This window comes from Molothrus ater, chromosome 1 (assembly GCF_012460135.2).
Source record: "Molothrus ater isolate BHLD 08-10-18 breed brown headed cowbird chromosome 1, BPBGC_Mater_1.1, whole genome shotgun sequence".
NCBI lineage: Eukaryota > Metazoa > Chordata > Aves > Passeriformes > Icteridae > Molothrus > Molothrus ater.
Window position 1 is genome coordinate 129,401,516 of NC_050478.2, and position 27,206 is coordinate 129,428,721.

General features: G+C 41.6%; 1 protein-coding gene across 1 annotated transcript; it reads left to right on the top strand.

Annotated features, from left to right (window-relative positions):
* Positions 1-1,144: 1,144 nt before the first annotated feature.
* YWHAZ (tyrosine 3-monooxygenase/tryptophan 5-monooxygenase activation protein zeta) lies at positions 1,145-26,970 on the top strand. Its single transcript, XM_036398624.2, has 6 exons — positions 1,145-1,255; positions 3,477-3,780; positions 18,698-18,821; positions 22,181-22,344; positions 22,434-22,529; positions 25,923-26,970. Exons 2-6 carry the CDS (start codon positions 3,487-3,489, stop codon positions 25,980-25,982), a joined length of 738 nt encoding a protein of 245 aa, XP_036254517.1. The 5' UTR covers positions 1,145-1,255; positions 3,477-3,486; the 3' UTR covers positions 25,983-26,970.
* The last annotated feature ends 236 nt before the right edge of the window (positions 26,971-27,206 follow it).

The following is a 27,206-nucleotide window of genomic DNA, read 5'->3' on the forward strand; positions in this document are numbered from 1 at the left end:
AGTGCCAGATACAACATGGATCTAGAAGAGAATCTTTAGCCTACCTGGCCCTTTTCAAAAAATATATCGAGGTGCTTTCTCCATCTTATTATTCTCCATTTTATTTCTAATCCTGTGAGACAGTGCTGATCCCAGAGCCCAGGAGAAAGCAGGAGAGGTCAGGACACTGCATACTTGAGCAAGGATTCAGGCTGGGGCATGCTGTTCAGTGTGGGGACAAGTGAATGCCGACTCCCAAGACCTTTAGGAAACAGGGTGGGTTTTTTCAGAAACTGAAAAAGCATTTCCAGCGACAGCAATGTTTATTAATACTCTTCCTACTCCTGTCAGCATGTTCTCAACGTTTGGGTGGTGCTGTCCGAAATGCCCGCTTGCCTTTCCAAGGGAGAGGCTTCCAGAGGGACCGTCCTGCGCCTGCGGAGCCGCTGAAAGCGCCCATCCGCCAGCCCCGGGGGTCTCCCAGGGCCCTGCCGCCATCCCCGGCCCCCCGTGCTCTTCCGGACCTCTCGTTTTTACCCCCAGCATGTGTCGCGCTCCCGGTGCAGGATGAGGCTGGGGTGCGGCTCGATGCGGAGCCGTCCCGCAGCCGCGCGTGTGCCGGGACACTCCCGGTCCCTCCACCGCCCTGGGGGCTCAGCCACCCAGCCACGCACGGGGCTCACCGGGGCTTACTGGGGAGACCGGGCGCTCAGGACGGCACAAAGCCTGGAGAGCCTGCGCGGGGGGCGGCGGTGACATCCGCGCACACCCCGCGGCCGCACGAGGAGGCGGTGCTGCCGCCCCCGCTCCGTGCCGCAGGCGCGGGCACCGCTCCACCGCCCACGGGCGGGTGCGGGGATCTCCCCGTGGGGCCGGGGCCGGTGCTGCGGGAGGGGAGGGGCGGGAAACGGCCCCGAGACCGCGGCGCCCCCGGGACGCCCCGCTCGGCTCGGGGGTGGGGGCGGGGGTGCAGGCGCGCGCCCGCGGGCGGGGCCGCCACCGGCTCTGGGCGTGACCGCGGGGGGGGGGGGGGGGGGGGAGGGAAGGTTCGCGCGCGCCCTCGCGCTCCGTTGCCATGGCGCCGCTTGACGTCACGGACGGCGCGCGGCCCGCGCGGAGCGCCGCGGTGATTGGCGGAGACGCCCCGTGCGCGGCGCCGGGAGAGGGAGGGAGGGAGCGAGGCTGCAGCGCCGCGAGCGCCAGAGCCGCACAGTCCGCGCCGGCCGCCTGCCCGCACCGACGCACCCGTGCCCGCCCGCCCGCCCGCCGCGCACAGGTAACGGGGCCGCCGCCCAGAACCGGCTCCTCTGGCACGCGGCAGTCGGGAGCACTGAGCGGAGCGGCCGGGGGACATCGCCCTGCTCCCCCCGGCGCGGCTCAGCGGGGAGGGAACGGGTCGCGGGGGCCGCTGCGCGGGGCGACGAGGGCCTTTCTCCGCCGGGAAAAAAGAGGGAAGCGCCGGCGGAGGGGGCGGCAGGTGAGGGCGACCCCGTGCCCGCAGGGAGGGCAGCGCCGCCCCCGCCGGGTGGGGGCCGGGGTGCGGGCGGCGGGCGCTGCCGGGTGTGGTCTCCGGCCCGGAACCCTGCCCGGGCGCGGAAGAGTCGGGGCGGCCGCCCCTCGGCCGCTCTCGCTTCCCTCCCTCCGCCCAGGCCCCCCCAACCCCCCTCTCAACGCCCAGGCCTTCCCCCCCCCCCCCAGCCCCCCGTTCATCCTCCCCGCCCCGGCCGAGGGGTCCGGGCGAGAGCGGCGGCTCCCCCGGGACTGGAGGGGGCTCCTGCTCCGCCGCTCCCCTCCCCCGCGCCGAATCCCCCGGGGATGGACCCGCGGGCTTTCCCTATTCCGGGGCGGGGACGCGGCATCCTCCCCCGGGGGCGCTGGGCGGAGGGGAGCGGGATCGGGGCGGGCCGGGCTCCGGCGCCCACCCGCCGTGACAAAGGCGGCGGGCGCGGCGCTCGGTGTCCCCGCGGCGGGCGCGGCGCAGGGAGGGAGGGGCGGCCGCAGCGCCCCGGGGCCGCCCGCCCGCCCCGCCCTCCGCTCCGCCCGCCCCCGGGCCGCTCCATTTTCTGCTGTCACCGCGCTCGCCGTGCCGGAGCCGCGGCAGCGCCCAGCCCGCGGGGGCGGCGGGCGGCCCGCCCGCCCGGGGATGCTGCCGCGGCAGCCTGCGGTGCCCCGGGGGCTGGCGGCGGGGCCGGCGTTGCGAGCACGTTTGGCCCGGTCACGGCGAGCGGTAAATCCCCACCGCCATACGGTTTCTTTAAAATGGCTCCTTAACCCCGCCGCGCGCGGTGTGGGCGAGCTCTTCAACGGGCGTTCGGCAGCAAACGCTCGGTTTGTGCCTGCCTCCCTGCTGGGGACAGGAGCCGTTAAAACTTGCAGTCACCTGAAATGTTAAAATGTGCTTAATTTATTCCCAAAGACGGAACGTAGCCCTGCCATTGTTTCTCCTAACGTCACCTATAATGGCAAAAGTGGTTTAAAATGAAAATATTTGATTGGGGTGTGTGGAACATAGAGAAATAGATAAAGCACTCATTACCAAAACTGGTTCATGCTTTAATAATCTTGTTAAACTTTAAAGGATAATGTATCCCCAAAGCACATTACCAATTCCTCCAAATGATCAAGTTAGGATACACAGAAGGGTGGGGAGTCAGGGAGAAGTATTTTTTCTTCCTCTGTCAAAAGAAATTTCTTAATACCTCTGTTTAGTAGAGTTTGATTTAATTTTTTTTTAAGTGCCAATAGGACAGATTATGAAGCATTTCTGCCCGGTTGTGCTATCTGAAATACTGATGTTGAGGTCTTATTTTTAAGTAGTAAAATTTTCTTTTGTTTGTGAAAGCACAGCCTCCCAGGCCGAGCAGCAATACCTGACACAGAATATCCCATTATGGGGATTCCCATTTTGGGAAAGGGAGTTAGCATTGTGGGAACGTGTACAACTCACAATTTAGGTATTTGTTGCACTGTGACTTTTTAACATCCAGTGTGGAATTTAATTTGCAGATGTTTATGTGAAGTACCTCTGCATGTAACCAATTCTGTTAAGGCTCAGAATGCTCCTTGGTATTCTTTGTCCAGCCTTTATTGGGTTGTCTCCTGTGGAAAGCATCTTATTGGATATTTTCTTTGTCAGTTTTGCTGCACTGATAATGTAGTCTTATGAAAGAGTGGTGGCAAGAATTAGGATCATTTTTGTGCATAAGATAGAAATTATTTGGTTTCAGTTCACCTTTGGATGTTTTTGTTTGTGTTTATTAAAATAACATACTTCTAAAAGTTTACAGTTTTTCATGAGGAATCAGTGACTTTAACTCTCTACTCTATGTGTCCATGTGTTTGAGCAACCAGTGCTGCTAGTGTGCCCTCTGTGCTGGATTTCAGTTGTACCTCTTACAGTTCCAAACTAGAGAATACACGTTGCTCTGTTTATGAAGTTAAAATGCCTTTGTCCTTGACCAATGTCTGAATAATGCCTCACTATTTTTCCTCTTTAGAAATATCAGCATGGATAAAAATGAGCTGGTGCAGAAGGCCAAACTGGCTGAGCAGGCTGAAAGATATGATGACATGGCAAGTTGCATGAAATCTGTGACTGAGCAAGGAGCTGAGTTGTCCAACGAAGAGAGGAATCTTCTCTCTGTTGCCTATAAAAATGTTGTAGGAGCCCGTAGGTCATCCTGGAGAGTCGTCTCAAGTATTGAACAAAAGACGGAAGGCGCTGAGAAAAAACAGCAGATGGCTCGAGAATACAGAGAGAAAATTGAGACCGAGCTAAGAGACATCTGCAATGATGTGCTGGTGAGAAATAATGAAACTGTTGATCCATTTTTACTTAGAGTTGCAGAGTAAATGGTGCTGGGCCTCTGGGACTATTTCTAGTCTGTCAGTAAAGCTGTGGTCTCCTATGCTATTTCTGACAAAGGTTTAAAAAAATGTCTTGAGTTTTTCTTTCCCTCTAATGTGCTGCTTATTTATATACAAATTATCGTTATGAATGCTAATAAACTTGGAGGCATGTAGAAACGTTATTGTATGTAAAGTAGTAGTTATGAAAGGTTAACATATTTCCCTGAGACTGAGCTGTGTACAGGTTTAGTTTGGGGGTTTCTCCTCCCCCAGTGCCCCTTCCCCTTTAATGCAGCATTTGTATCCTAAGATGTCTTCGATTTCTGCAATTTTAATATGCTGCTGTGGTTGTAAGAGGTAGTTCTTACTCTACGGAAATTGTGCCCCTCCCTGGGTAAGATGATGTAATGTTAGTTATGACTCAGCCGTGCAGAAAATTGCTTGCAGGAAGAGGCAGTAGAAATGCTGTGATACCTGCTTAAACTTAATTTTTTTTTGTAGCAAACTCAAAGGGTGTTCAAGTTAGGCATTTCTTGAGACTTGTAGTTATGTTAATATGTGCATGTGTACAGCAAGCAACACCCTATTTTCTCTGGGAGGTTGGTTTATGGAATCCAAACCTCTTCCGAATGCTTATTCCAGATTGTCAGTTTTTTTCAGCTGCACACTCCTGTGGTGCTTCAGTGAGCACGCAAGGAGCAGCTGTTCAGTCCTACAGCCTCTGGTGAGGTAGAGGTTATGTCAGCAATAGAGTTGTCCACTGCACTGTGGATGCTGCTGGCTGTCATCCCATATGTGACAAGGGATCACCTGCAGGTGACAGCATGACATGCAGCATGAGGGAACGTTAAATAGCTAACTGCCTGAAGGTCTGATACCATATGAATGTTAAGATCAATTAGTAGCATAAATCTTGCTTGATGTGTGAGATAACTAAATTATACAGGTGGTGATAGCTTCTAGAAGGCTGGTTCTCCAAGGGTTTGTAGGAGTCAGCATGGGTAACTGAGTCTTGGCTTCCAGTTCAGGCTGGCTGCTATGGTTACTGTAACACACCCAATTTTGTATGTTTTGTTATCTCGTCTAAGGATAGCTCTTTTAACTTCTACTCTGAAAATGAAATGCAGAACTTAACTCATAGGAAAGAACTGATTGACTAGTACTTGTGTTGTAAAGTGGTGGCTCATCTATTCAAGCCAAGAAAATGAGGATCCGAATCTGGCATCCTAATTAGTTGTTATTTCTTTCTTTAATTTTTTTTACTAATGGGAAAGTTGGGGTGGGGGTGAAAGCTTACAGTTCAGGGTCTGAAATTCTTTTGTAAACTACGTTCTGGTTTAAGAAATTATTTTAATTAAATCTGGGCTTATAAACCTTAGAAGAATTTAGTGTTTGCAATTAATTTTTTTTGGTCTGATAATAGGAACTAGTTTAAGGTGAACTAGCTTTTATTGTGCATGCTAAATACAAAAACTAAAACAAAACCCAGCTTTTGAGTTTGCTGCAACTAGAGTGCCTGGGAGGGGAGGAATATGGGTGGGGAATCTTGTTAAATCTTGTGAATCTCAAAATGGACTTGAATTTCTTTTTGTGTTAATGAGACATATATAATTCAAAGAAGTTACTGTTCTTTGACATGCTACTATTTTTAAGAAGCTAATGACTGACTAATTTTTAACATCGCCAGTCCAAGTTTTCTTAATACATTAAAGAAAAATTACTGTCCAGAAGAAACAATGCCTTAAGCAGCGATTAGCAGTAATAAAACTACTTTTTTAGACTTGCATTTAAAAAGAAAAAAATTACAACTTTTGTATTCAAATGATAGGATATAAAAATACTTTTAAATGACATGTGCTACCTTTGATGTTGCCAATTACTTTGAAGATTTAGATTTATATTTAAAACTATACTCTTGTTTTCTTTCTTGAAGTATCCTATGCATGTTCATTCTTACCTAGAAATGTGGCTGACACAGAGAAAAAAAGAACTGTGGTAAGATTCAGTTGTTTAACATGAACACAGGAGTCTGTACAATGTTATATGCAAATGTAGAACTCGGGTTTGGTTTAGTTTTTGGGGTTTTTTTCAGAAGATCTCTGTCATTTTTATGCAGCATAATCTAATCTACAACTGTTTACAGAAGTGAAAACTGGAGCTTACCCAATCTTAATTGGTGTGACATATACCATTAATTAATAAGACCTGAAATACTAAACTTTCAAAGCTTTTAATCATGAGCCTTATGAATTAGAGTACAAAAGCAGCTCTGCAACTTCTGTATCTTTTATTGAAGCTGTGGCTCTGTTTGAGCTGTTGTTGTGTCTTCAGTTGTCTGCTAGTGTCTTAAGTAATGTTTAATGCCCAGGGGTGTTACATCACAGCTGAGAATGACTGCCGTCCTAACTTCAGTGTTGAAGGGAGGAAAGCAATTTAGAGAATGTGTTTGTGACTAGAAGAGTGTGGCCAAAGCTGGCTCCTCTGCAGCTTCCTGCTCTTCCCTCATTTATTGGAAAGAAATCTAGTGTACTGGAAGAAATAGCTCCTCTAATCCTGTAGATACCAAATATACCAAACTCCACCTGGGCTTTGTTTCCATCTCTTCTAATTTACAGAGAGAGTAGGGGCAATTAATGACGAACTTCTTTCTTGCTTCATCCCTCTTGAGCCCAATCATAAAAGTTTTAATAGTTATGTGGTCAGTTCCAAATGTTTATTTTTCTCCTTTACACTGACCTTGCAACAGGAAAAGACAGCATCTGCATCCTTGCCACTTCCTGAATCTTTTCTTCAGCCTGCCATGGAGTACATCTACAACTCTTTTGTAGAGTTTAACTCATCCTCTTTTTTCCTGCAGCCTCAGAGTGCTGCTGTACAAAGAAGAGACATCTTAAATATCTTGTTCCAGCACCATATGCATTTAAATATATTAAAGCGTAATATAACCAGCTCTGGTTTGGAGTTGGTCTGGTAGTGCTGGTAAACGTCAAATAATTGTGGCACATTGAGTGTAGTACAAGTTCCTTGCACTGTGGCCGTGGAGACTGTATTTCCAAATTCTTCACTAGTAATACAGTGTGTGTGGTGCTCTGTGTAAGGAAGTACATTGCCATACTTGAACATCTGAAAAGTGCTTTGAGTATTATAGAAAATTTCCAATTGATACAGGAAATTAGGCTTTTAGTTAAATACTTTTCCTCATGTTAGCTAAGTGTGTGCTTTAAGTTCTGTTTCGGTTTTTATAGTAGAAAGGAGGGTCTGTCTAAAGTACCAGTATAATGATCTATAGTCAACTTCCATGTGTCATTTCCATAATAAAAATCTTTATTAATATAACAGGTGTGGATTTTCTTTAAACTGCCATTAGCAGAGAAGTGAGTTGTAACTGAAGCGATTCAAATTAAATCTGCAGTAAGCTGAGTTTTTCAGCTAACAAGGGTTCTGAAGTACAGAGAAGAATGGAGAGGTCTTTGAATAGCTAACACCCTGTACTGCATGTATGTTAGAAGTTCTCAAGAGCTCTGGTAGCTTTCAGGAAGTCTCTTACATCAGCTAAATGTAAACTAATAATTGAAAACATGACTGGCTATCTTTGCATTAGTATGGATATAATTGCAGACAGTTGCACTCTTCCAGGCTGGCACATCCTGCAGCAGTCCCTGCATGTGCTCCAAGTGCTCATTATGTGACAGTTCCCATGTCCTTGCCCGATGCCCAGTCTTCCCCCTCCAAGTTCCACTGCAGAAATGCCCTAAGTAAATCTCCTCTGGCAGTACCCAAGCACCCTTTCACCATTTCTTTTCCCTTTTAGTTGTTAAGGTCTGGAGAACTTGTGCAAACCTTGGCTGCCCTTCAGCCTTCTGGAGTTACTGTTACACATTGGTGCTACTCAGCACTTTCCCCCCACTCCTTTCCTGTCAGAAAAGCAGCATGTTAATGGTGTTGTTTAGGACCGTCCAGTAAGATGAATTGTTTGCTTTCTTCACTACATTATTTCTTCCAAATTTCACCCTCAGAAGCCTAAAAATGTACTCCTTGTGCGCTCATACTTGAGATTTCTTTGCACTTGTTATGGATGCTTCACTTTTTAGAAGTGGTAATCGTGAGAGCAGAAGGTTCAGTTATATCTCAGATTAGTGACTTTAGGTTTCCATATCTTTTTTATGTATATTGCTTGAGAGGGGGAGTAGAATGTTTAGTAACCTGTCATGGGGCTGCAGGTCACTGGGGGAAGGGGGTGTAATTCCATTCCGAACGCATCTAAATGGCTTTTTAAAGAGCATACCACAGAATTAATACCTATTGCCATCATTCTCAAATTACTGTGGAACTATTTTCTAGTTGCCTGCAAACATCTAATAAGTTACTATGTTAAGTTCTATAAAATGTTTAATAATTCTTAATGATAGGGTTAGGAAATTTGGTCTTCTCTCCTACAGGAAGCCGTATGTTTTTTGACATGCACATGTGAAAATTGTCTTTTTAAAACTCAGCCACTGCATGCTCAGTGTGTCCTCCTGATAGTTAAAGTGCACAGCTAACCTGTAGACTGAGGTTACCATACAACCTTCTTGCTATGATGATATCTGCTACTTAACAGAAAATTGTGTTCTGACTGAAAATGACTACCTTCAGTTCTGTGATTCCTTCGGGCTTGCTTAATTTTTTATTGCACTTTGTCTTTGAGTTCTGTGTCATTTTTTTCAGAAAAAAAGGGGAGACATTTGTAGAACCTTCTATTTGCAGAAATGTCAGTCGCAGAAAGGGGTGATTAATGTGTTGAAATCTGGGAGTTAGGTGCCCAGAAGAATTGAGGTTAGAAGGGAGGTCATTGTGTTCAACTCTGCTCAGAACAGATCTAGTTTGATCACTTTGCTCAAGGCCTTGTCAGTCACATTTTTATAATCTTTAAGCATGGAGATTCCACAGCCTCTCTGGGCAGCCTGTTTTATTATTTGTTCATGTTGTTAAGGAAAGAATACTTGCATGTAAGCAGAGCTTCTCAAGTTCCAACTTGTCTGCTGCCTCCCGTGATGTCACTGTAGATCTCAAGGAAGAGTCTGGTTCCATGGTCTCTAGGCAGCTGTACACAGCAGTAAGATCTGCTGGAATTCTCTGGGCTGCAGAAACCCATCTCTCTCAGCCTTGCCTTGTCCCTCATGTGCTCCAGCCCCATAGTCCCTTCAGTATATCTTTTGTTTTTCTTGTGCTGTGGAGCTCTAACCTGGACATAAAACTCAAGATGTCATCTCAAGTTGTTAAAATTTGCACTAAAAGATAGTAATTGGTAATGTGTTAGTGACATATGTAAAAATATGTGAGTACTCTGGTTCACAAATGCTTCTGTGAATGAACTTTTATATATTGCAGAGCAAAATGTAGCCAGGATTTGCTGACTTAGAAGAGTAGTTATAATTTAAGCTTTTGTCGAACTCTACAAGTCTGGCTTTTTCAGTAAGGGTTTGGTTGGTATCATTGCTCATATGAATTGAAGGTAGGAAGCAGAGGCAATTTGTATCAACCTCATTATTTCACACACTTCCCTCATTGTAGCTACACCCTTTCAGGTTTGGGGTTTGTTTTGGCTGTTGTTTTTTTATTTTGGTTTGGGTTGTTGGTTTGGTTTTTGTTGGGTTTTTTGTTGTTGTTGTTGTTTGCCTGTAGTGAAAGCAGTGCCTAAGCTAGACTAATTTCCTTTACTTTGGTAAGTGATTAGACTGTTGCAAAACTGTTGAATCTTTGATAATTAAATCATCATTCATGGATCAGTTTAAATATGAGATTACTTGTGTTGTTTTTAATTTATTCTAATCTTAGCAAGAAGGGCATCCATAATGTTAACACATACATTTAATGCTCCCATTTATCATAAAATCAGCTAAGGTGCTCTGCATAAATGCAGCTACTTCTTACATTAACTCTGCTTGCACATGAGTAAACACATATGTGCATCTATCTGCATCTTCTTGCATTTATTGCAAGTAGCAGAAACCTTTATTATAACCTGCTGTACTAATCTCATTTGGCATTAATGTTTCATAATTTGCTTTGATTTACAGTAAAAAGGTACAGAGTGCTTATACTGTTCAAAAGCATCGAAGTAACAACTTGCTTTATTTGACAGCAGCCTTCATTGTTCAAATACTTTATGTACCTACTGCTGATACTCAGTTCTAAACAGCAAAATAAAGTAAGTTGATAGTTTAGTCACCTATGACAGATAACTCTTCATCTTCTTTGTGCTGCTGAAGGAAGAACTTCATTGCATGTACTTGCAATTTTGTGAAGCTGATAATTGTATTTGTTTCAATGGTTGGTTGCTTAGAAATCTAAGAAGCAGAAACACTGCATTGTTAATGTATCAGCTTCTTGTGCATGTGGAAGCTGTAAGTGATAGAAACATAAAATTTAGAATATGAGCAGAGTTAGTGCATTATCTCTGCACATCTGTACAGACAAATACTGCACTATCTCTGGTTTTATCTGGAAATTTCTGTCTCGTTACCGTGCACGTGCCAGAAGTGCGTTTGTGAAACAGGTTCTCAAACGCTTTACTTGTGCTCTGCTGTGGGCACACATCAGCTCCTGCCTCTGAAGCTGGTTGTCCATTCAGGCAGCTGTTGACTACCATTTTTAAATAGCTTGGGAAAGCTTGTGCTATTAAAGTTGATTGAACAGAATTAAGATTGTGATTATTTCTTAAACTTTTTTTTTTTAACTGAATGTTAACTTTTGTGCAGTGGATTATTTTTCTTGAAAACTGACAGAAGATTGGCAATGCCTCTTCAAAGGGAAGTAATAAAAAAGTCATGTTCTGCTGAGACCAACAGTAAATTCTTAAATTTTTTTATCAGATATAATATGTTGGACTCAATGATCTCAGAGGTCTTTTCCAACCTACTTGATTCTGTGATTCTGTAAGGCAGCTCACATGAGGCTGAGAAGAGTTGTCAGTTGGTGGTGGTGGGGTTTTTTTTCCTGGATATTACCCTTTGTGATTATGTTACAAAAGAGTCAACAAAGGTAATCTGATCTTTCAACTGGTCATTTTCTCCTAGTGCAGATTTACATTGCTAAAATGGCATTTTTCCTAATAAAATGTTTTTATTAACACTGTATGTATAGTGAGCCCCTAGTCAATCCATATTCTGCTTCAGGAGGTTTGAAATCTGCTCAGAGTGCAAGCTGCTAAAAGATAAATGGCTCCTGCTTCTATTTCTGAGCAAGGATAAAAAGTGTTGCATCATATTTATGGGGAGTTTTATTAGTATTTGTTTAGAGACCAAAACTGTGGAGTCTTAAGACGTGTTCTGGTTTGGAGTACAGCTGCAATAGCTGTAGCTGAGACCTACATCCTGGGCAGAAATTCTTACCCAACTCAGTTGGTTTCAGTTTTTTATTATCTCAGGTTTTACAGAGGATGTTGTGAAAAGAATAATGATTGATGCATCTGGTACCATTTTATTTTGATGCAAGTCCCCAATATTCAAGAAGCAGTTTAATGAGGTGATGCTGAGAAAAAAAGGCACAGGTAAAAATTACATATTGACTTTGATCCTCAATGGAAACTATTTTAGATCTATAGCGATGCATCAAAAATATTAAGACTTTAATCCTACTGTTTTTATATTAAGAGTCTTTACAGCTGCTGCCTTTCATATGAGTTTCCTCAGAGTGGGTTACTAAATTGGGGAGGTATTTTTACCTGTGCTTCAGAATTTGGTTCCCTCACTGTCATGTTTGTCACGCGTGCTTTGGTAGAAAACAATAATGATTGGCTGGAAACACCTGAGGAGTCTTTTGAATTATCTCAAGAGTGTATCCTGATATAAGGCACACTTGCCTCCCTTGCCATAAACACAAATTGGAAAGCAAAACAGTGGAAGAAACTAGCTGGTAAAGGGCATGGTGGTCTGAGCTGGGGAAGGCAGATCTGCAACGGGAGCTACATGTGTGGCTGTAAAAGTGTGAACTGAGATGCTGCTCCTCATTGCCTCAGGTGCTGTGTGTTTCTTGTTTTGCTGACCAGTGGTATGTCCATGCCAAGCACCCTGTATGCATTTTTGTGCCTACATCTGCTTCTAAGTGACTTGTATCTCTCTCCCAGCATATGTCTCAGCTTGAAGATGATTTTTCAGGGTGTTCTACTTCTTCCATGTTTCCTTCACCTGCCCATAGTGATGCTGCTTTTGTTCTCTTTTCTAAGGGAGCACATTTAGACTGGTTTACTAGTACTTCTATGTATAAACTGAAATTTCTTGCCATTGTTTCTGTCATATGGGATTTTCTTCTGTCCATTAGTCCTTTTAGATCTTTTTTTCAGTTACCGTCTTGCTACTCAGACTTCATTTCCTCTGCTCATTTCCTTTCTAGATCTTCACCAGATTGACTACAGCGAAACTGCTAATCAAGTGTACCTTTCTCTTGCTCTTAGCAATTCCACATCTCCCCCTGTTGCATAAATACTGCAAATTACTCAGAGTCAAATTCTTCCCTTCCCCTTTAAGATCCATTGTCCCAAATTCTGAATTCCTCTCCTGCTGAGGGTCATGCTTCTCGCTTCATCTCTTCCAGCCAGCCTTATCACCTTTCTCAAACTTCTACTGCTTTTTCTGTGGGCAGCCAATTTGATGGGAAGAAAGAATAACTGGTACTGAGAACAGGCAGCAGGCTGCTTTCCTTCTTCAGCAGATGTTTCAGCAGAGATCTCCAGTGCCTCAGTAGCCACTAATATTGACAGCTTTTCTTATATTCCTCTTCTAGTGAGCAGACTAGTAGAGAGAATTCTGTAGGTGACTTTAAACTGTAGTGTCACTTTTGGCTGGAGTAGAAGGCTGAGAACAGTCCTTTTAGTTTTCACAAGAGGGATGGAGGTCACCCATGAGGCAGCAGTTACAGAGCCCTTAATCCCAAACTCTGGGCAGAGCTGTAATCAGGAGCAGCATAGTAAGCCTGGGTCAAAACAGGGTTTGGGAAGGGATTGTCTAAAAATATTACCTCTTAAAAATGCAAATTCTTGTCTCTTTCTCCAACAATTCAGATGAATGTGTGTAAATAAAATGGCCACAAATGGTTTAATTAAACCCTCTGTAGTGTGTGTGCGCCAGTCTGTGCAGTGCAGCTAATTGTATGTGTTGTTTTATAGCTTGTAACTTTCTTAATCCTTGTGTGGAAAACAGTCATGGAAAATCACTTGCTAGCTTCTAATGGGAATTGATAGGAGTATTTTTTTAAATGAAACTGAGAAGCAGTTTAAAGATAAAAGTAACACTCATGTACAGGTACACAGGTATCTGCAGCTTCTTCTCTGGTGCATTGTGGGTATTTAGGTTGTTTTGATGTAATGGGAGTTTGAACAATGCGTGGAATGTGGACAAGAAGCCTTTTAAATGTTATTACCTCCAGAGAAACCACATCTGGCTCAGAAAATCCCTGGGCATTGATGGAGGCTAAGAGAAGCATGAGGCTTTCTTGCTTTGTTCATGTGGATTTTCAAGTGGCATCCCCTTTTGGGCAGTGTTGCAGTGAGGTTAGCAGAGAGAGAACTCCTGTCAGCCACTATGATCCCTGTTGTGTTCTTACAACATCTTGGAGAAGAATGCTACTTACATCCTGAAAATACCAGGCTGTTGTCATTAAATATTAATTTAGTGTCAAGCTGAGTTTAAAAAAAGATATGGTTTGTTTAATGTCTTTCATGAATTTAAAAAACAAGAGTTCTTCCATGTCATCTTTGTCCCTATGTCATATACCATGGGTGGGCTGACAAGTGAGTTGAAGTTCAGCTAGTACTCTTGTGTAATTCATTCTCAAAATTAGAAAAAACATAACTATTGCTAGGTGTCTTTTGATACTGCATGAAAACAAAAAGGCTGCTTGTTTAGTAAACAAAAAGCCAGGTTATTTCAGAGAAGAACTGATAGTATTTAAAGTACCTAAAGTTTATCAGTGTATTCTCTTTTGAGTTTTCCCATTCTGCACCTTGGTTCTTTTGTGCAAGAATATCTTTTTTTATTTCTCCTATAGTTGTAGTGTTTTTATTCATTTAAATATCTCAATAATTAATTTTTTCATATTTAAAAGTAAGGCTTCTCATTCCCAGTACTTTAACTGTGTATTATCCACTAATTGCTCCTACATTTTCCTAGAATCTGATGACTGTTCTTATTTTCCTGCTTGTCCAGAGGGAAATCTATAAATAGAAAATTGAGCTGTTGATGCAATCATCTCTAGGGTATTAGTAATTATCTAAAGTTTCTAGGCAATAACATGTACTGAGACCAAGCCTTTAATAAAGGGAAATAAGCACTGAACTAGAAGCAACAAGGCAAAACTGAGCATTAAAATAACATTAATTTTATGTTCTTATGGTGGATTTGGGAATATATTTCTGGCCCACAGACGTCATTTGCCAAAGATGCAAATGCTTTTAAAACAAGAGTGGTTTTAGGCTTCAAGTGTCAGGAAAGGACTCTTCAAGTTTTTGTGTTGGCTTCCAGTCTTCAACTGCAGGGCTCACCACAGTTGGACAGCTGAAGCATGTCCACTTGCAGTAAGAAGAAGGCAGAATTTCAGGAGAAGGTTGGCTGTTGGGGTTTATTGGTAACTACTTGTTAGGCTTCTTTCACATTCCTAAGTCTGATAACTCTTAACCTTTCAGACTTGATCTTGCAAAACCCAGGAGCCTTGATGAAAATCCTTTCATCAAAGTGGCTCAAAATGTGATGTACTTCATGTTGCCACCTGTTGACTGTATCCTGTTCAGGCAGTAGAATATGTGTAAGAATGAAGGAAGTCAATCTCTCTCCAGTTTAGTGTTTAAAATAAGCCAGGATTGAAATTCACCATCAGGATAATTCAAGTTGTATGCTGACAGTGTCTGGTATGACTTTGGAGACAAAGACTTCCCATTAGTACTTGCTGAGGGTGAGGGAACATACCAAATCCTACCAATGGTGTGTGGGCACAGCTGACATCTCCTGAGTTTGAGTGTGTTTGTTGGCCAGTGCAGAGAGGCAGAAAGCTGTTGGCTTTGTCATAGCCAGAGTTGCAGGTCTGAAGTGTTGAAGCCTGATCTTTGAACAGCCAGCATATTAGTAAGAGTTGATAGTCAGATTTAGTACATCCTTTTTAAAAAAAAAGTAATTCCCATTAAATCTTTCTGAAAAGACTTACAAAAAGTGCTAGAAGCACTTGGACAAGGTGTTACAGGTTTGGGCTGAAAAGTGCTCTAAAATGCTGCTGCATCTGCCTAGTTGACTACAATGGTATGGTTTGTTTCACAGCAGTTAGATTCTTGCTGTCAAATTAAAAGCTCTGACAATTACTGCTGTCTCCTTGGGGGGTTTCAAAGGCAGGGACTGTTTAGTTTTGTTCAGAAAACTCTTCCTAGCAGATGCTGAAGGAGATGCTGTAATTAACTGCCCATGTGTTAGTATATATCCAGCCTGGATGGGAGTTTCACATGGTAGCAAGGAACATCATGAACAAGCATGAGACCTTAACTACACATAATATAATAGTAGACATGGGCTGCATGGACTGCAGTGGTCAGGGTGCTGTATGCATTGCAGTGATGCAGATCACATCAGCTTAGTAAATACAGATCACCTAACTGAGCCAGTCTTGGACTAGCTGCTCCAGCTTCAGTGGCCTGCATGGTGATCAGCTCTGTACTGATAAACACTGCTCTCTCAGCTCATAAGGGAGAGAGAAGGTGGCCATGTATTGCTGGTACTACATCAGCTGTGCAAAAACAGCCTGTCAACAGAACTTAAATACCTAGATATTCCTCCTTGTGGAAAAAAAATGTATCCTCCAGAGATGCTTTGCAGTTAAACCTTTTAGAAAAATCCACAAGATAAACAGTATTCCCCATAAGCTGATGTGTTGGCAGATAAAAGGTTAGTAGTGTCATTGGTCTTACCTGTCTGGCTTTCTGTAGCCATACCATGTCCATGCAGGTTATGCTTTCACAGCCACTCTTGGATAAATCTGTACCCTGAATCTTCAGGCTAACTTTAAAGGAGTGATCTGTGTCTACCTTTGCCAGTAAAAGAAAATAGATCCTTAAATAAATGGACTAATACAAACAGAAGAAACTGAATTTATATGACTAAATAAATAATAGGGTAGGGATCTCCTTTCAATCATTTCACATGCTAGCTTTTAAATATTCATCTGCTTGCAGGGTTTATTGTTGCTGTTTTTGAAGTATTTGGCATAAATAAAATTCTTCCAGAGATACGTGGCACACCAGTCCTACATGTTGTTTGTATAGAATAGACTCTTTCATCCAAATATGAGTAAGCTCCCAGTGCAGTTTGAGTTGGAGTCTCTGCATTGGCTATATTCTGTGAATAGCTGTTCAAAGGGATTTTCTCAGTTCATCAGTCTTTGAAATTCAGTATGGCTTTAGAAGTTCTTGCAGTACAAGATTTACAGTCTTCAAGCTCATTTTGCCCTGCTGGTGTTGGTCTGTTTAAAAAGATAATTAGTAGTCTTCCCTCCTATCTGTCTACTGGTGCAATTCACCCATGCAGTTTGCAAACAAAGTCACCTCATTTGTGATCTAAGTGAAGTTTAAATCTTGGAGCTTGGTTCCTGCTGTGTGAATGAGTAGAGCTGTACATTTTAATCAAATGACCTTCTGTAGGGATGAGGAATAATTTCTGTGTCTGGAATCACTAAAAATATTTTGGTCTGGCCGATTAATGGTGGATGCAGAAGAAGGGCAGCTCCCCACAGTGCCAGAAGTATAGGTGCAAACTGACACACCTGGTTTAATTGAAGTCTCACAGAGAAAAACTGATAAGGAGCCTTGTTCTCAGTAGCTGGCAACCTTCAGTTGTCACTGGAGGTCCTTGGCACTCACGAAAATGTCGTAGCTGCAAACCCTGAAGCTCTCTAGTGGTGAGGGCAGAGTGTGTAAGGAGTCACAGAGAGTTGAGGTGTGTGACCCATAAACCTGCTGGCCTCCTGCTACATCCCAGCCTCACTGGGACAGAGCTGCCTCTGAACTCTTCTCCTGGCATGGTGGCATGCCCTCAGAAGGGTGCCTTTGGCATGAGGCAGCTCAGCAGCCCTTTTGACTGTCTCCAGAAAAATACTTCTGCTGCTGACTGGCTTGTGTTGAGTTCCTTCTGTTGCCAAGGAATTGTCTCTGCTGTCATTTGGATGGGAAGTGAGGACAGGCAGGATTTTTCAGTGTCTCCCTGTGTGGTTATAAAATGAAGCTATATACCAAGTCCCACAGTACTGAAAAGGCCTAATATTAAAGATAAACAAATAAATCCACTATGTTGAAGCCACTAAAGAAAGTCCACTTACAGGTTTTGTCTCATTGTAGCACAGGCATGGCTGAACCTTGTCTTTCATGTCTGTCAGCCTGATTTCTTTATTATCTGCCTGCTGCAATAGAAATGAGAGAGATGCTGTGATGGATAGCTTCATTTTGAGGAGTTTCATGCAAGTTTGAGTCTACCAATAAATATCCTTATTCATATAAATGAATTAGCAGTACTTTGATTAAAGAAAAAAGCAACCAAAACAAAAACCAAGACCAGACTTGCTCTTCTTGCTCTTTCTGTGAATTACAGTTTTCCATAGCTTAATACTTGGCCTGCTAGGCAGAGCAGGTACCACAGGTGTCCATGTCACAGTGCAGTAGTTGCAGCCTGTCCCAGCAGTGTCCTGTGAGAATTTCATTTAACCCTGCTGGATGGCCTTGAGAGGAAAGTGCTGTTAAGCAGCCATCATTTCTGTAAGTTGGAACTAAATTAGTTTGTCTGTTTCTGTGGTATCCTTGGAAGTAAAAGCTAAAAAAGTGAAGCAAAACTGCAATGTCAGTCATCTAATTTATACAGGAAAAAATGGCCAAAAATCTGTACTAAAACCTCTTTTAAAAAATTATTTTCTGCATAGCCTTCACCAAGTATATGTAACAGCTTCTGATTGAATTCTGACTATTCAGGCATGCTGTACCTTTTTGACTTTTAAATAACTGGCTTTTCTTTTAGAGTCTGACTTCAAGCACTCAATATCACAAAGTTTGACAAGCTTGTACCTTAATTTGAATGTGTTGAAGCTAGTGATTTTTTTTCCTTTTTTTTTTCATCATAATAGAATTCTTGCTAAATTACATGACTGCCTCAGCTATGTTAACTTGCTATGTTAACAAGCAGTTAGAATAATCTAGAAAAACCTGGTGTTAAATGTCAGCCCATGGGGAGGATTTGGTGGAGTGACTCTAGAGAGCTACTTTGCTTTGGAAGATAATGGAAATACCTGTTAGGGCAGCACATAAAGTCAGATAGAAGTGCTACAGAGCTGAATGTCAGATTGTTAGCTGTCTGGAAATGCAAGAATACAGGTTCACCTTGTGGTTTCTTGCTGGGAATGCCAGTGGAGCATTAAAGTTAATGGGAGCTGGGCTAAGGAAGCTTATTTATTGCCTGTGTATGTAAAATCATTAGGTCTCTGATTTGGCAGCTGATGATATCAAATCCTTTTATTGTATTTTTTAGATGCAAGCTTTCTTCCATGGTATACCCTCTGCCCAGAGTCTTTGGACTACCTTATTTCTGCCAGAGTTCTGTATAGTGATTTATAGAAAGCCATCCTTTGCTCATGTAAAACTTATCTGCTAAATTGACACAGCCTCCTTCTCCCCATCAAGGCACACAATGCAGCATTCTTTTTAAATCTAGAATTGGAATCCAGAACACGTTCTCTAGCTGACTGTGTTATGTAGGATGTGAAGAAAATAAGCAAGAAGTGAAGCTGTCTTGACTTTGAAATAAATGGAAATATAATTGAGTTGTTGGTTCAGCATATGTTCAAAACACTGTGTTCTTTGTTTCCCTTTTAGTCTCTGTTGGAAAAGTTCTTGATCCCCAATGCTTCTCAAGCAGAAAGCAAAGTTTTCTATTTGAAAATGAAAGGAGACTACTACCGTTACTTGGCTGAAGTTGCTGCTGGAGATGACAAGAAAGGTATTGTATGTCACCTTGTAGATAAACATTGTCCAGTTAAAATGCTTTTGGTGGGGTAATGACACAACCCTAATTTTAGAGTAATTCTGATTTGCATATAAATTTCTTTAGCAATAGGCTTTCTGTTTTCTGAAGGAAAATCATAGATTGTTGGGTTTCAAATGAGTTACAGAAATGTTCACGTACATGCCGATGGAGGCACAAAACAGACACTGAGTCACAAAATCTTGAAATTGTCTCCAACTTCCACATGCATCTATCTGGGGGTTTTACCTCTTAGACTTACTCTTGCCACTCCTCCTGCATTTCTGCAGAATATAGGAAGTCTGCATAGGTTCAATGAGCAAAGAGACTAGAAACAACCTGGAGGAGAAAAGGTTTAATAAAATTAATCTTACTGTTAGGAAAGTTTCTTCTGTAAACATGATAGTTTAATGTCCAAATCTCTTCTATTTTCTCAAATTTCTTATATTTTTATGTAAGCAGCTTGTCACAATTGTAGGTAAGTTGCCTTCACCTAATTTTAGTTTAAAAAGTTAATATTAGGTATTCATCATTTTGAGTTCCTTTCCTGCTGTGATGGGAACCACCCTAACAGCATTGCTGCCTCTGTGCAGAGTCCTCTTCAGTTCAGAGCAATGCATTAGCAGGATGCAGCTCGCTGCAAACAGTGCCTGGCTGTTTCCTGGAGCCACTTCAGGGCTGCTGGCAGTGTGCCCTGAGGAGCAGCACAGAGCCAGCCTGCTGTGTCAGACTGCCTTGGGCTGCCCTGGGGATGCAGGAACCCACAGGGGCGAGGAGTGCTGAGCTGTGCAGCCCCACTCTGCCCTCAGCAGCACCTGCAGCCTGTGGCTAAACCCCGCAGTGTGGCACAGAGCAGCGGCTGTGGGACCTCAGACTAGATTGAGCCTGGCAGAGATGTGAAACAGACAGGGAATAATTTCAAGGGGATAGATGTGTCTGCTTTACTGGCATGTGTTATATCCACATTACACAGTGAAGCCCAGTTTTCCCAGCGTGCTGGATAATAGGGAGTTAAACAGAGATCCTCATACTTAGTATGTAAGGCTGGATTTGATTTCTGATGTTTACTGTATGCAAACTGAGCCAGTCCTGGTGACTGCAGAATTGGATGTGTTACCAGTACTTCAGGTCTGTTATAGAGAGTTACTGTGTTTTCCTTCGGTGATTTTAGTGATTTCTGTTCAAATGCATAGGAGGTTCAATATTTTGAGTCCCAAAGTTTCTTTTTCTATTGAGGATTAAGTAACAGGCTCTAAAATTAGACTGTGAAAATCTTTGTTTAAAGTGCTTTTAAAGTTTATTTTTATTTAACCCAGTCTCCTGGCTGAGCAGTTTGTAGTAGGTTTCCAATTTTTCAATTCATCCCCCTCCTCCAGTGTTTCATGTCACATGTTTTTCCTGTATGTTGTCTGTGACCTTGAAGAAGAGCAGTTGATAATTATTATATAGGAAAGAATGGCTTTTGAGTGGGAGCACTAAATACAGCAACAATATAAAGCTCCCAATAGTAGGAATGGGATTTTTATCTTCATAAAACACATTGTTTGTTTTATCGGATGGGGCTTCCTTACGGCAGTCTAGGAGACAGGAATGTCAAGCAGGTACCTCACTCCATTTTATCCTTTAACTTTGGAGCTGCACTTCCTAAAGAATTCAAAGTTAAAAACTTTTTAACACTGTGTGACTGATTTAAAAATTAACAGAATACATTGAATTATGCACTAAGTGCTCAAAATTGTTGCTCAAAAGGTAACTGTTTTCTCAATTAGGGAGAAAAAATACAATTTTTGCTTTGAAATTATGTTAAAGAAAAATTACTAGAAAATAAAACTCTCAGCTTCATTTCCTGAAGTTACTTGTTTTTCATTCTTCTTATTTTGCTTTTCTTAAACAGCACCATTTTCTAAGGCTTTTCCATTATGAGAGGAGTTAAACATTTCTCAAAATTTCTAAATTTAACTTGCAGTAAACCTAGTTCTTCTCAACTGCAATGTACTAACTTCTGGTCCTTTTCAAGACATTAGGGCAGCTCTTTGATCTGAAGCATTCCATTATTAGTGGTGACTGCAGAGAGAGCACTGTTGATGAACTGTGCAGTGCATGTCCTCACTCTTCCATGTGGAAGAGAACAATATGATGCTTTAATTTTTGTGACTGTCTAAAGGTGAACAAATGGTGATTGCATAGACATCCTGAGTATTAGTATTCAGTTGTTTTCAGACTTGGAGTCTGAAAACTCCTTACTTAAATCCTGCTGTATTTTTGAGTCTTTACCTTAAAATTCCCTTCTTTGTTTTTGAATATGTGTGACTGCACTCTTGCAGACATCAGGCTGGATGGATTTCTGGTTTGATCCAGAAATGTTAGGGTTGGAATCCTTTTTGCATCTGAATTGGATGACTTTCTGCCCACCTTTTTCTCAGATGCTGGTGGAGAGCTGAGGAACAAGTGCCCCTTTGTGCTCAGCATCCAGCGACTCCCTGGCCCCTGCAGCTTGTGGGCTGTGTTGGGCCGTGATCTCTGACTTGTGCAGGCAGAACCTGCTCTAAGGTCATGTGCCTTCAGTGAGAAAGGAAACTGTTGAGCTCTTCAATCTTCATATACACATTGTGGTTGCTGGTTTTTGCCAAGTCTTAATAACTTGTACAACTGAACCAGTTAAGAGTGACGAGAGATTCGTCTCTAAAATAAAGGAGCCAGATTATTAATTTTTCTCCCTTCAAAGTTTATAGGTACTGGAACTTCTAAGTTAGGTAAAAATGCTTTCCATATCTGCACTGGAAATAGAACTATGTTGGAAGCTTTTGAAAATACATATTTAATTTGATTTGACGTATGCCACACTATCTTTCCCAAGCAGTTTGAATGGAGACTCATAGATGTCTGTTTCTGAAAGGGTTCAGCATGACAGGCAAAGGTCATCAGTGTTTCCTGTGACTAAAATGTGTCTCTCTAATGCACTACAGACTTGTTTAAAGACATTGAAATTGTGGTACTGTATGTGGTACTGTATCAAGTATACAGTGGGTTTTATCTTCAGTGCTACAAAACTGCTGCAATCATTTGAAAATACAAGTAGTCACAGGGCATTGGGAAGAGACTCAAACCTGTAATTTGGTCAGTAACAACTTCCCTCCTTTTTAATAAATTGAAAATGTATTTTAATAAAATCTTTATTAAATAGCGACTTGTTAGTAAAGTGCTCATTCACAGGCGTTCACTCCTGACATGGTTTCTTCATGCAAGTGTGAACACAGTCCTGATTGTATCCTGCATACAGTGTGTGAATTACTTACTTGTTGTGGGTTTTGTTTGTGTTTGTTTTTTCCCCAAAGGGATAGTGGAGCAATCACAACAGGCATATCAAGAAGCTTTTGAAATCAGTAAAAAGGAGATGCAACCAACACATCCCATCAGATTAGGTCTGGCTCTGAACTTCTCTGTGTTCTATTATGAGATTCTCAATTCCCCGGAGAAGGCCTGTTCCCTTGCAAAAACGGTAAGTCAAAGAGGGGGAAATTCCATTTCAATTATTTGCATAACCTTTTGTCACATGGCTAATGGAGTTGTTTGTTTTTATAACACTAGGCTTTTGATGAAGCAATTGCTGAACTTGATACATTAAGTGAAGAGTCATACAAAGACAGCACGCTAATAATGCAGTTACTGAGAGACAATTTGACAGTGAGTATCATCAAAGTTTGCAAATAGATTACAGAATTGGTCTTCTGGTACTTCAAGGTGTCCTTTTTGTTCCTGGCCATGGAGCTGTGTCTGTAACTCAGAAACAAGTCTATAGTACATCATCCTTCTAAGCTAAATATTTTTCCTGCCTAGTTTGTTGGGGTTTGTTTTTCCTTGTTTTGTTTTGGGGTTTTTTTTTCCATACTAAAATAACATGATTTTCTGACAAATTAACCACATTTTTCAGATTATTTTATTCAAGGAATCTAGCATGTTTAAATGATGAGTCTGAACTGTGACTATCAAACCTACTACCCAGTGTTCAGCAGCATTTGAGAATACAGTGGCATTTGCCTCTTAAAGCTTCTGTCTAATTTCATATAGCTTATTCTGCATTAAAGTATCTGCAAGGAAGAGATTCTACATGAAAACTGGAAACAAAGCTAGCAAGTCCATTTAAGGACTTGTGGTTTAGAGGTTTTTTGTTTGGCTTTAATTTTGGTAAAGCTGAAATGGAAATTGAAGTTCAGAGCCATGCTATTTCCATGGCAGTTGTAAAGTAACTGTCTTAATTAATTTTTTTTCCTCCTTGGACTCAAAGCTGTGGTGTAAATTGTCAGAATAATCAAAATCTTCATCTTGTGTGTGGGATTTTTTTATGGTACTTTGAACTTTAAAACTGACAAAGATAAACATCTAAAGCAAATGAAACTTATATGTGAGCAACATGCAAGAGTGTAATTAGATGGCTTAATTCACTCCTTGGTCTGTTGGGAGACGAGCTGCAAGCTAGAAATGAAAAAATAAGAAACATTTATTGCTGCCACATGTAGCCCCTTGTTAACACTTTGTGCTTCTGATATCAGAGACCTTTGCAAAATAGCTGCACTGCTTTAAAAATAGCTACGGGTAAAATTGTGCAGTTGTAAAAAACTGGAGTTGCCATACTTTCTGCTTTTGCATCTAACATTTCTCTTGTGTTTTGGAGTCTTTTCCATGGGAATGGCAACTTAACACTGCTGCAAAAACTACTTGTTATTGTTTCATTTGTTGCTTACAAAACAAATGGAAGTGATTTCTCAACCTCTGTATTGCAGACAGATAGAGGGTTGGCATTGCTCTCAGTGTCTGTGTACTGTCCCCTTGAGTGGGATTGCTCAAGAGCTGCCCTCTGAATGAGTGGTTTTGAAACAGGAGAGAAGCTGACTTTAATTGCTAACTTCCCAGTAAAAATAATGTAAAGCTTGTCATAGCAATTGGAAAGCAAATTGTTTCACACAAGAACAGAAGTCAGACTGAGCTACTATAGTGTGTGAATTAGGGTAGTAGGCCTGAAAATTGATGTGAGCTTTCCATTGCAAGGAGAAAGCTGTAAACAGATGCAAGATTCCATATTCTTGAATGAGTGATGTGTCTTGCCTTAAATGCTTAGTGTGATCTGTACGAGTGCATTGATTCCATGTTTATCCACAACTTCTTGAGGTAGAAAATAACTTCTCATATGTGTGTGACTGACAGACTACAGTGAACTTCATAAATGTAAAAAAGGTCTGTTTTGCTGGTTATGCAAGTGGTGAAGTCTGAGATAGGTGGGCTTTAGACAGAGATTTAGCATGTTGATCAGTTCTGTGCAGTTGCACTTCCCTCAGTTGTTGGTTGTCTTACCTCAGGTCTTGTATGGCTGAAGAAGTCTGTTCATTCTCTGTGGGGACTGAAGGCAGAGAACTGTTCAGAGGGCTGTTTAACATATCATCAAAATCTGTTTTACTGGAATTGCTTGATAATTTCTTTGCTCTGTTATGAAATTTTGTTTTCTTTTATTAAATAAAAGCCAGTCCTTCTTCCTAGGCGCTTCCCTCCCACCCCGAGCCGTTTGGTTAAACTGATCTCAGTGTCTCAATTGGTAAAATTGGTAATGCCCCTTTCTTAGCACTCAGGCCCTTTTGTCTTAATGTGTATTTTAGATTGGAGATGAGGAAAATTTTCATCACTAAAAGGGTTGTCAAGATTTGGGGACATGGTGGACTTGACAGTGTTAATGGTTGGACTTGATGATATCGAAGGTCTTTTCCATCCTAAATTACTCTTGTGACTGTATTCTAGGGGTGATGATTTAGGATAGAAACCTCTGATTTCTGAATTCTGATAAAATATGATAGAATTGTTCTTACTAATTCTCCTTACAAGAATAGCACTGAATTTGGGACTAATGTAGTAATATAATAATGTCCTAAAGATTGCAGTGCAGATCTAGAAACAGACTATTGGTGTGCTGTTATCTTCAGTAAAATAACTTGTTGCTTAATGCCTTCAGCAAGGAAGAGTAGGTGCAGATGCCATGCATTATGTTCAGAGCAAGGACAAGGCTACTGATCTTGTACAGGTTTCATTGTTGCCTTCTGCTCCTGAAAGCATGAAATGTTTCTGATGATGGATTTTAAAAATAAAGGCATTCTGTAAGACTTCATTGGTACAGCACTGTCAGTGGAGAGAATGGTTGGTTTTATGTTTTACCACCTTATACTATAGAGCATGAATCATTTGGTTAATGCTTCTCTAACTCCATAAAGTGAGAGATGACAAATCATATTGGGCTGGGAATAGTTTGGAGGCAGCCAGCATGGAGATAATTTGGTTTACGAAATAATTTCTTGGCACTGACTGTTCCTCTGGAACTGATGCTCAGTTTCCTTAGCTGGTACTTAATCTTGATATATGGTTCCTTAGTATGATTTTATGGAGCTGAAAATAACATTTTGTGCATAGTGCATGCTTAGCCTGATTTTCTTCCATCCTTGCCCTGCCTGCCAAGTTGGCAGCTCAGTGTTCTGAAAGTTGCTAAAGGGGAGCACAACTAACTGAACAGAGCCAGGGGGTAGAGATTTTTATGAAATATTTTGGGGTTTAAAAAAACAGAGAAAACCTTTAGATGCCTGTTCTGAAGAAAAGTAATATTTGCTGTAGCATTGGATGTGGAGAGATAATTTTGCTGAAGCTTTTCCTCAAGAAAGGCATGTAAAACTTGCTTGAGGAGAAAGAAATTGCTGTTAGTTCCTGGTTCTCACTTACCTGCTCAGTAGGTCCCACTCTTGCCTGCTTGTTAGTTGTATTTTAGTGAGCCCTGTGAGTAAGATACTTGGGTTTTCACTGTTCATAAACTTGCTCATTAAATGCAGTGTAGGGTTGGGTCACCTAGAACTGAATTTCCATCTTGCCATAGCCAAGAAATAGATTGATGTTACTGTGTGCCTTTTCTTTCTCCACAGTGCTTAGTAGGACCTGTTAGAAGTTGCTATTATTAAGACATAGACCTTCTTTCTAAAAATTACTTACAAATTATTAGTAATAAATGTATAATAATGTACCTGTTACTCTGTTTTCTTTCCTAAACAGTTGTGGACATCGGATACCCAGGGAGATGAAGCTGAAGCAGGAGAAGGAGGGGAGAATTAACCAGCCTTCCAATTTCCATCTGCCTCATTCTGAAATTTAAACAGTAGACCATTTGTCATCCATGCTGTCCCACAAATAGTTTTTGTTTACGATTTGACAGGTTTATGTTACTTCTATTTGGATTTCTATATTTCCCATGTGGTTTTGTTTAATATTAGGGGAATAGAGCCAGTTAACATTTGGGGAATTTATCTGTTTTCATCTGAGGTGGCCAATATAGGGTTGTGAAATTTTTATACAAGTTTTACATGTTTGGCATAGTACTTTTGGTACATTGTGGCTTCCCACAAGGCCAGTGTTAAAACAGCTTTCTATGTCAGGCAAAGATGACTGCTTGCATATTGGTCTGTCACGATGGAAAAAAGGGATAATCAATGTTGCAGCCACAGGTGTAGTTAGTCTGAATATCCAAGCTGGAGCACACATGGCTGTGAATAAACTGATGTCCCATAGATATTGCATGTCAGGGGAACATGTGACATCTGTGGAATATTCCAATCAAGTGTACATCTTTGATTGCAGCTGAAGTGTTCCTTAAGACAGTTTGATAACCCAGTCAGCTTTCTCTAGGGAAGGACGGAGAAACGGTTCACATTCCATTATTTGTAAAGTTACCTGCTGTTGCTTTCATTATTTTTGCTACACATTTTATTTGTATTTAAATGGTTTAAGCAACCTAAGAACAAATGTACAAGTAAAGATGCAGTAAAAAATGAATTGCTTGATATTCATAATGACACTGTATATCGAGCACAGCAGTAAAACAAAAACCCATGTATTTAACTTTTTTAGGTTTTTTGCTTTTGTGATTTTTTTTTGATACTTGCCTAACATGCATGTGCTGTAAAAATAGTTAACAGGGAAATAACTTGAGATGATGGCTAGCTTTGTTTAATGTCTTATGAAATTTTCATGAACAATCCAAGCATAACTGTTCAGAACATGTGTATTAAGTTGATGTAAGTGGAATAAAAGTTTTATGAATGGACTTTTCAACTACCTTTGGTGTAGATTTCATGTCATCTGTCTTCCTACACCTTTGAGAGGAATGGCAGTACTAGACAGAAATTCAATATGAAAGTGTATTTCTGTTATGGAAATTTTTAATACAAATTCAGGCATTTATTTCATTTTAGGGAAGTTGAGATTGAATACCCCATACCTGATTGAAGATTGCTCTAATTAACTAGTTTAGAACTTTTAGGTTGAGCTTTCTGACTGTTC

Excerpts from the sequence above, each read along its gene's own strand:
- YWHAZ (XM_036398624.2), top strand. The coding sequence starts at position 3,487 with ATGGATAAAAATGAGCTGGTGCAGAAGGCCAAACTGGCTGAGCAGGCT. Across the intron at positions 18,822-22,180 it reads TGCTGGAGATGACAAGAAAG|GGATAGTGGAGCAATCACAA; the intron begins GTATTGTATGTC and ends TTTTCCCCAAAG. Across the intron at positions 22,345-22,433 it reads CCTGTTCCCTTGCAAAAACG|GCTTTTGATGAAGCAATTGC; the intron begins GTAAGTCAAAGA and ends TTATAACACTAG.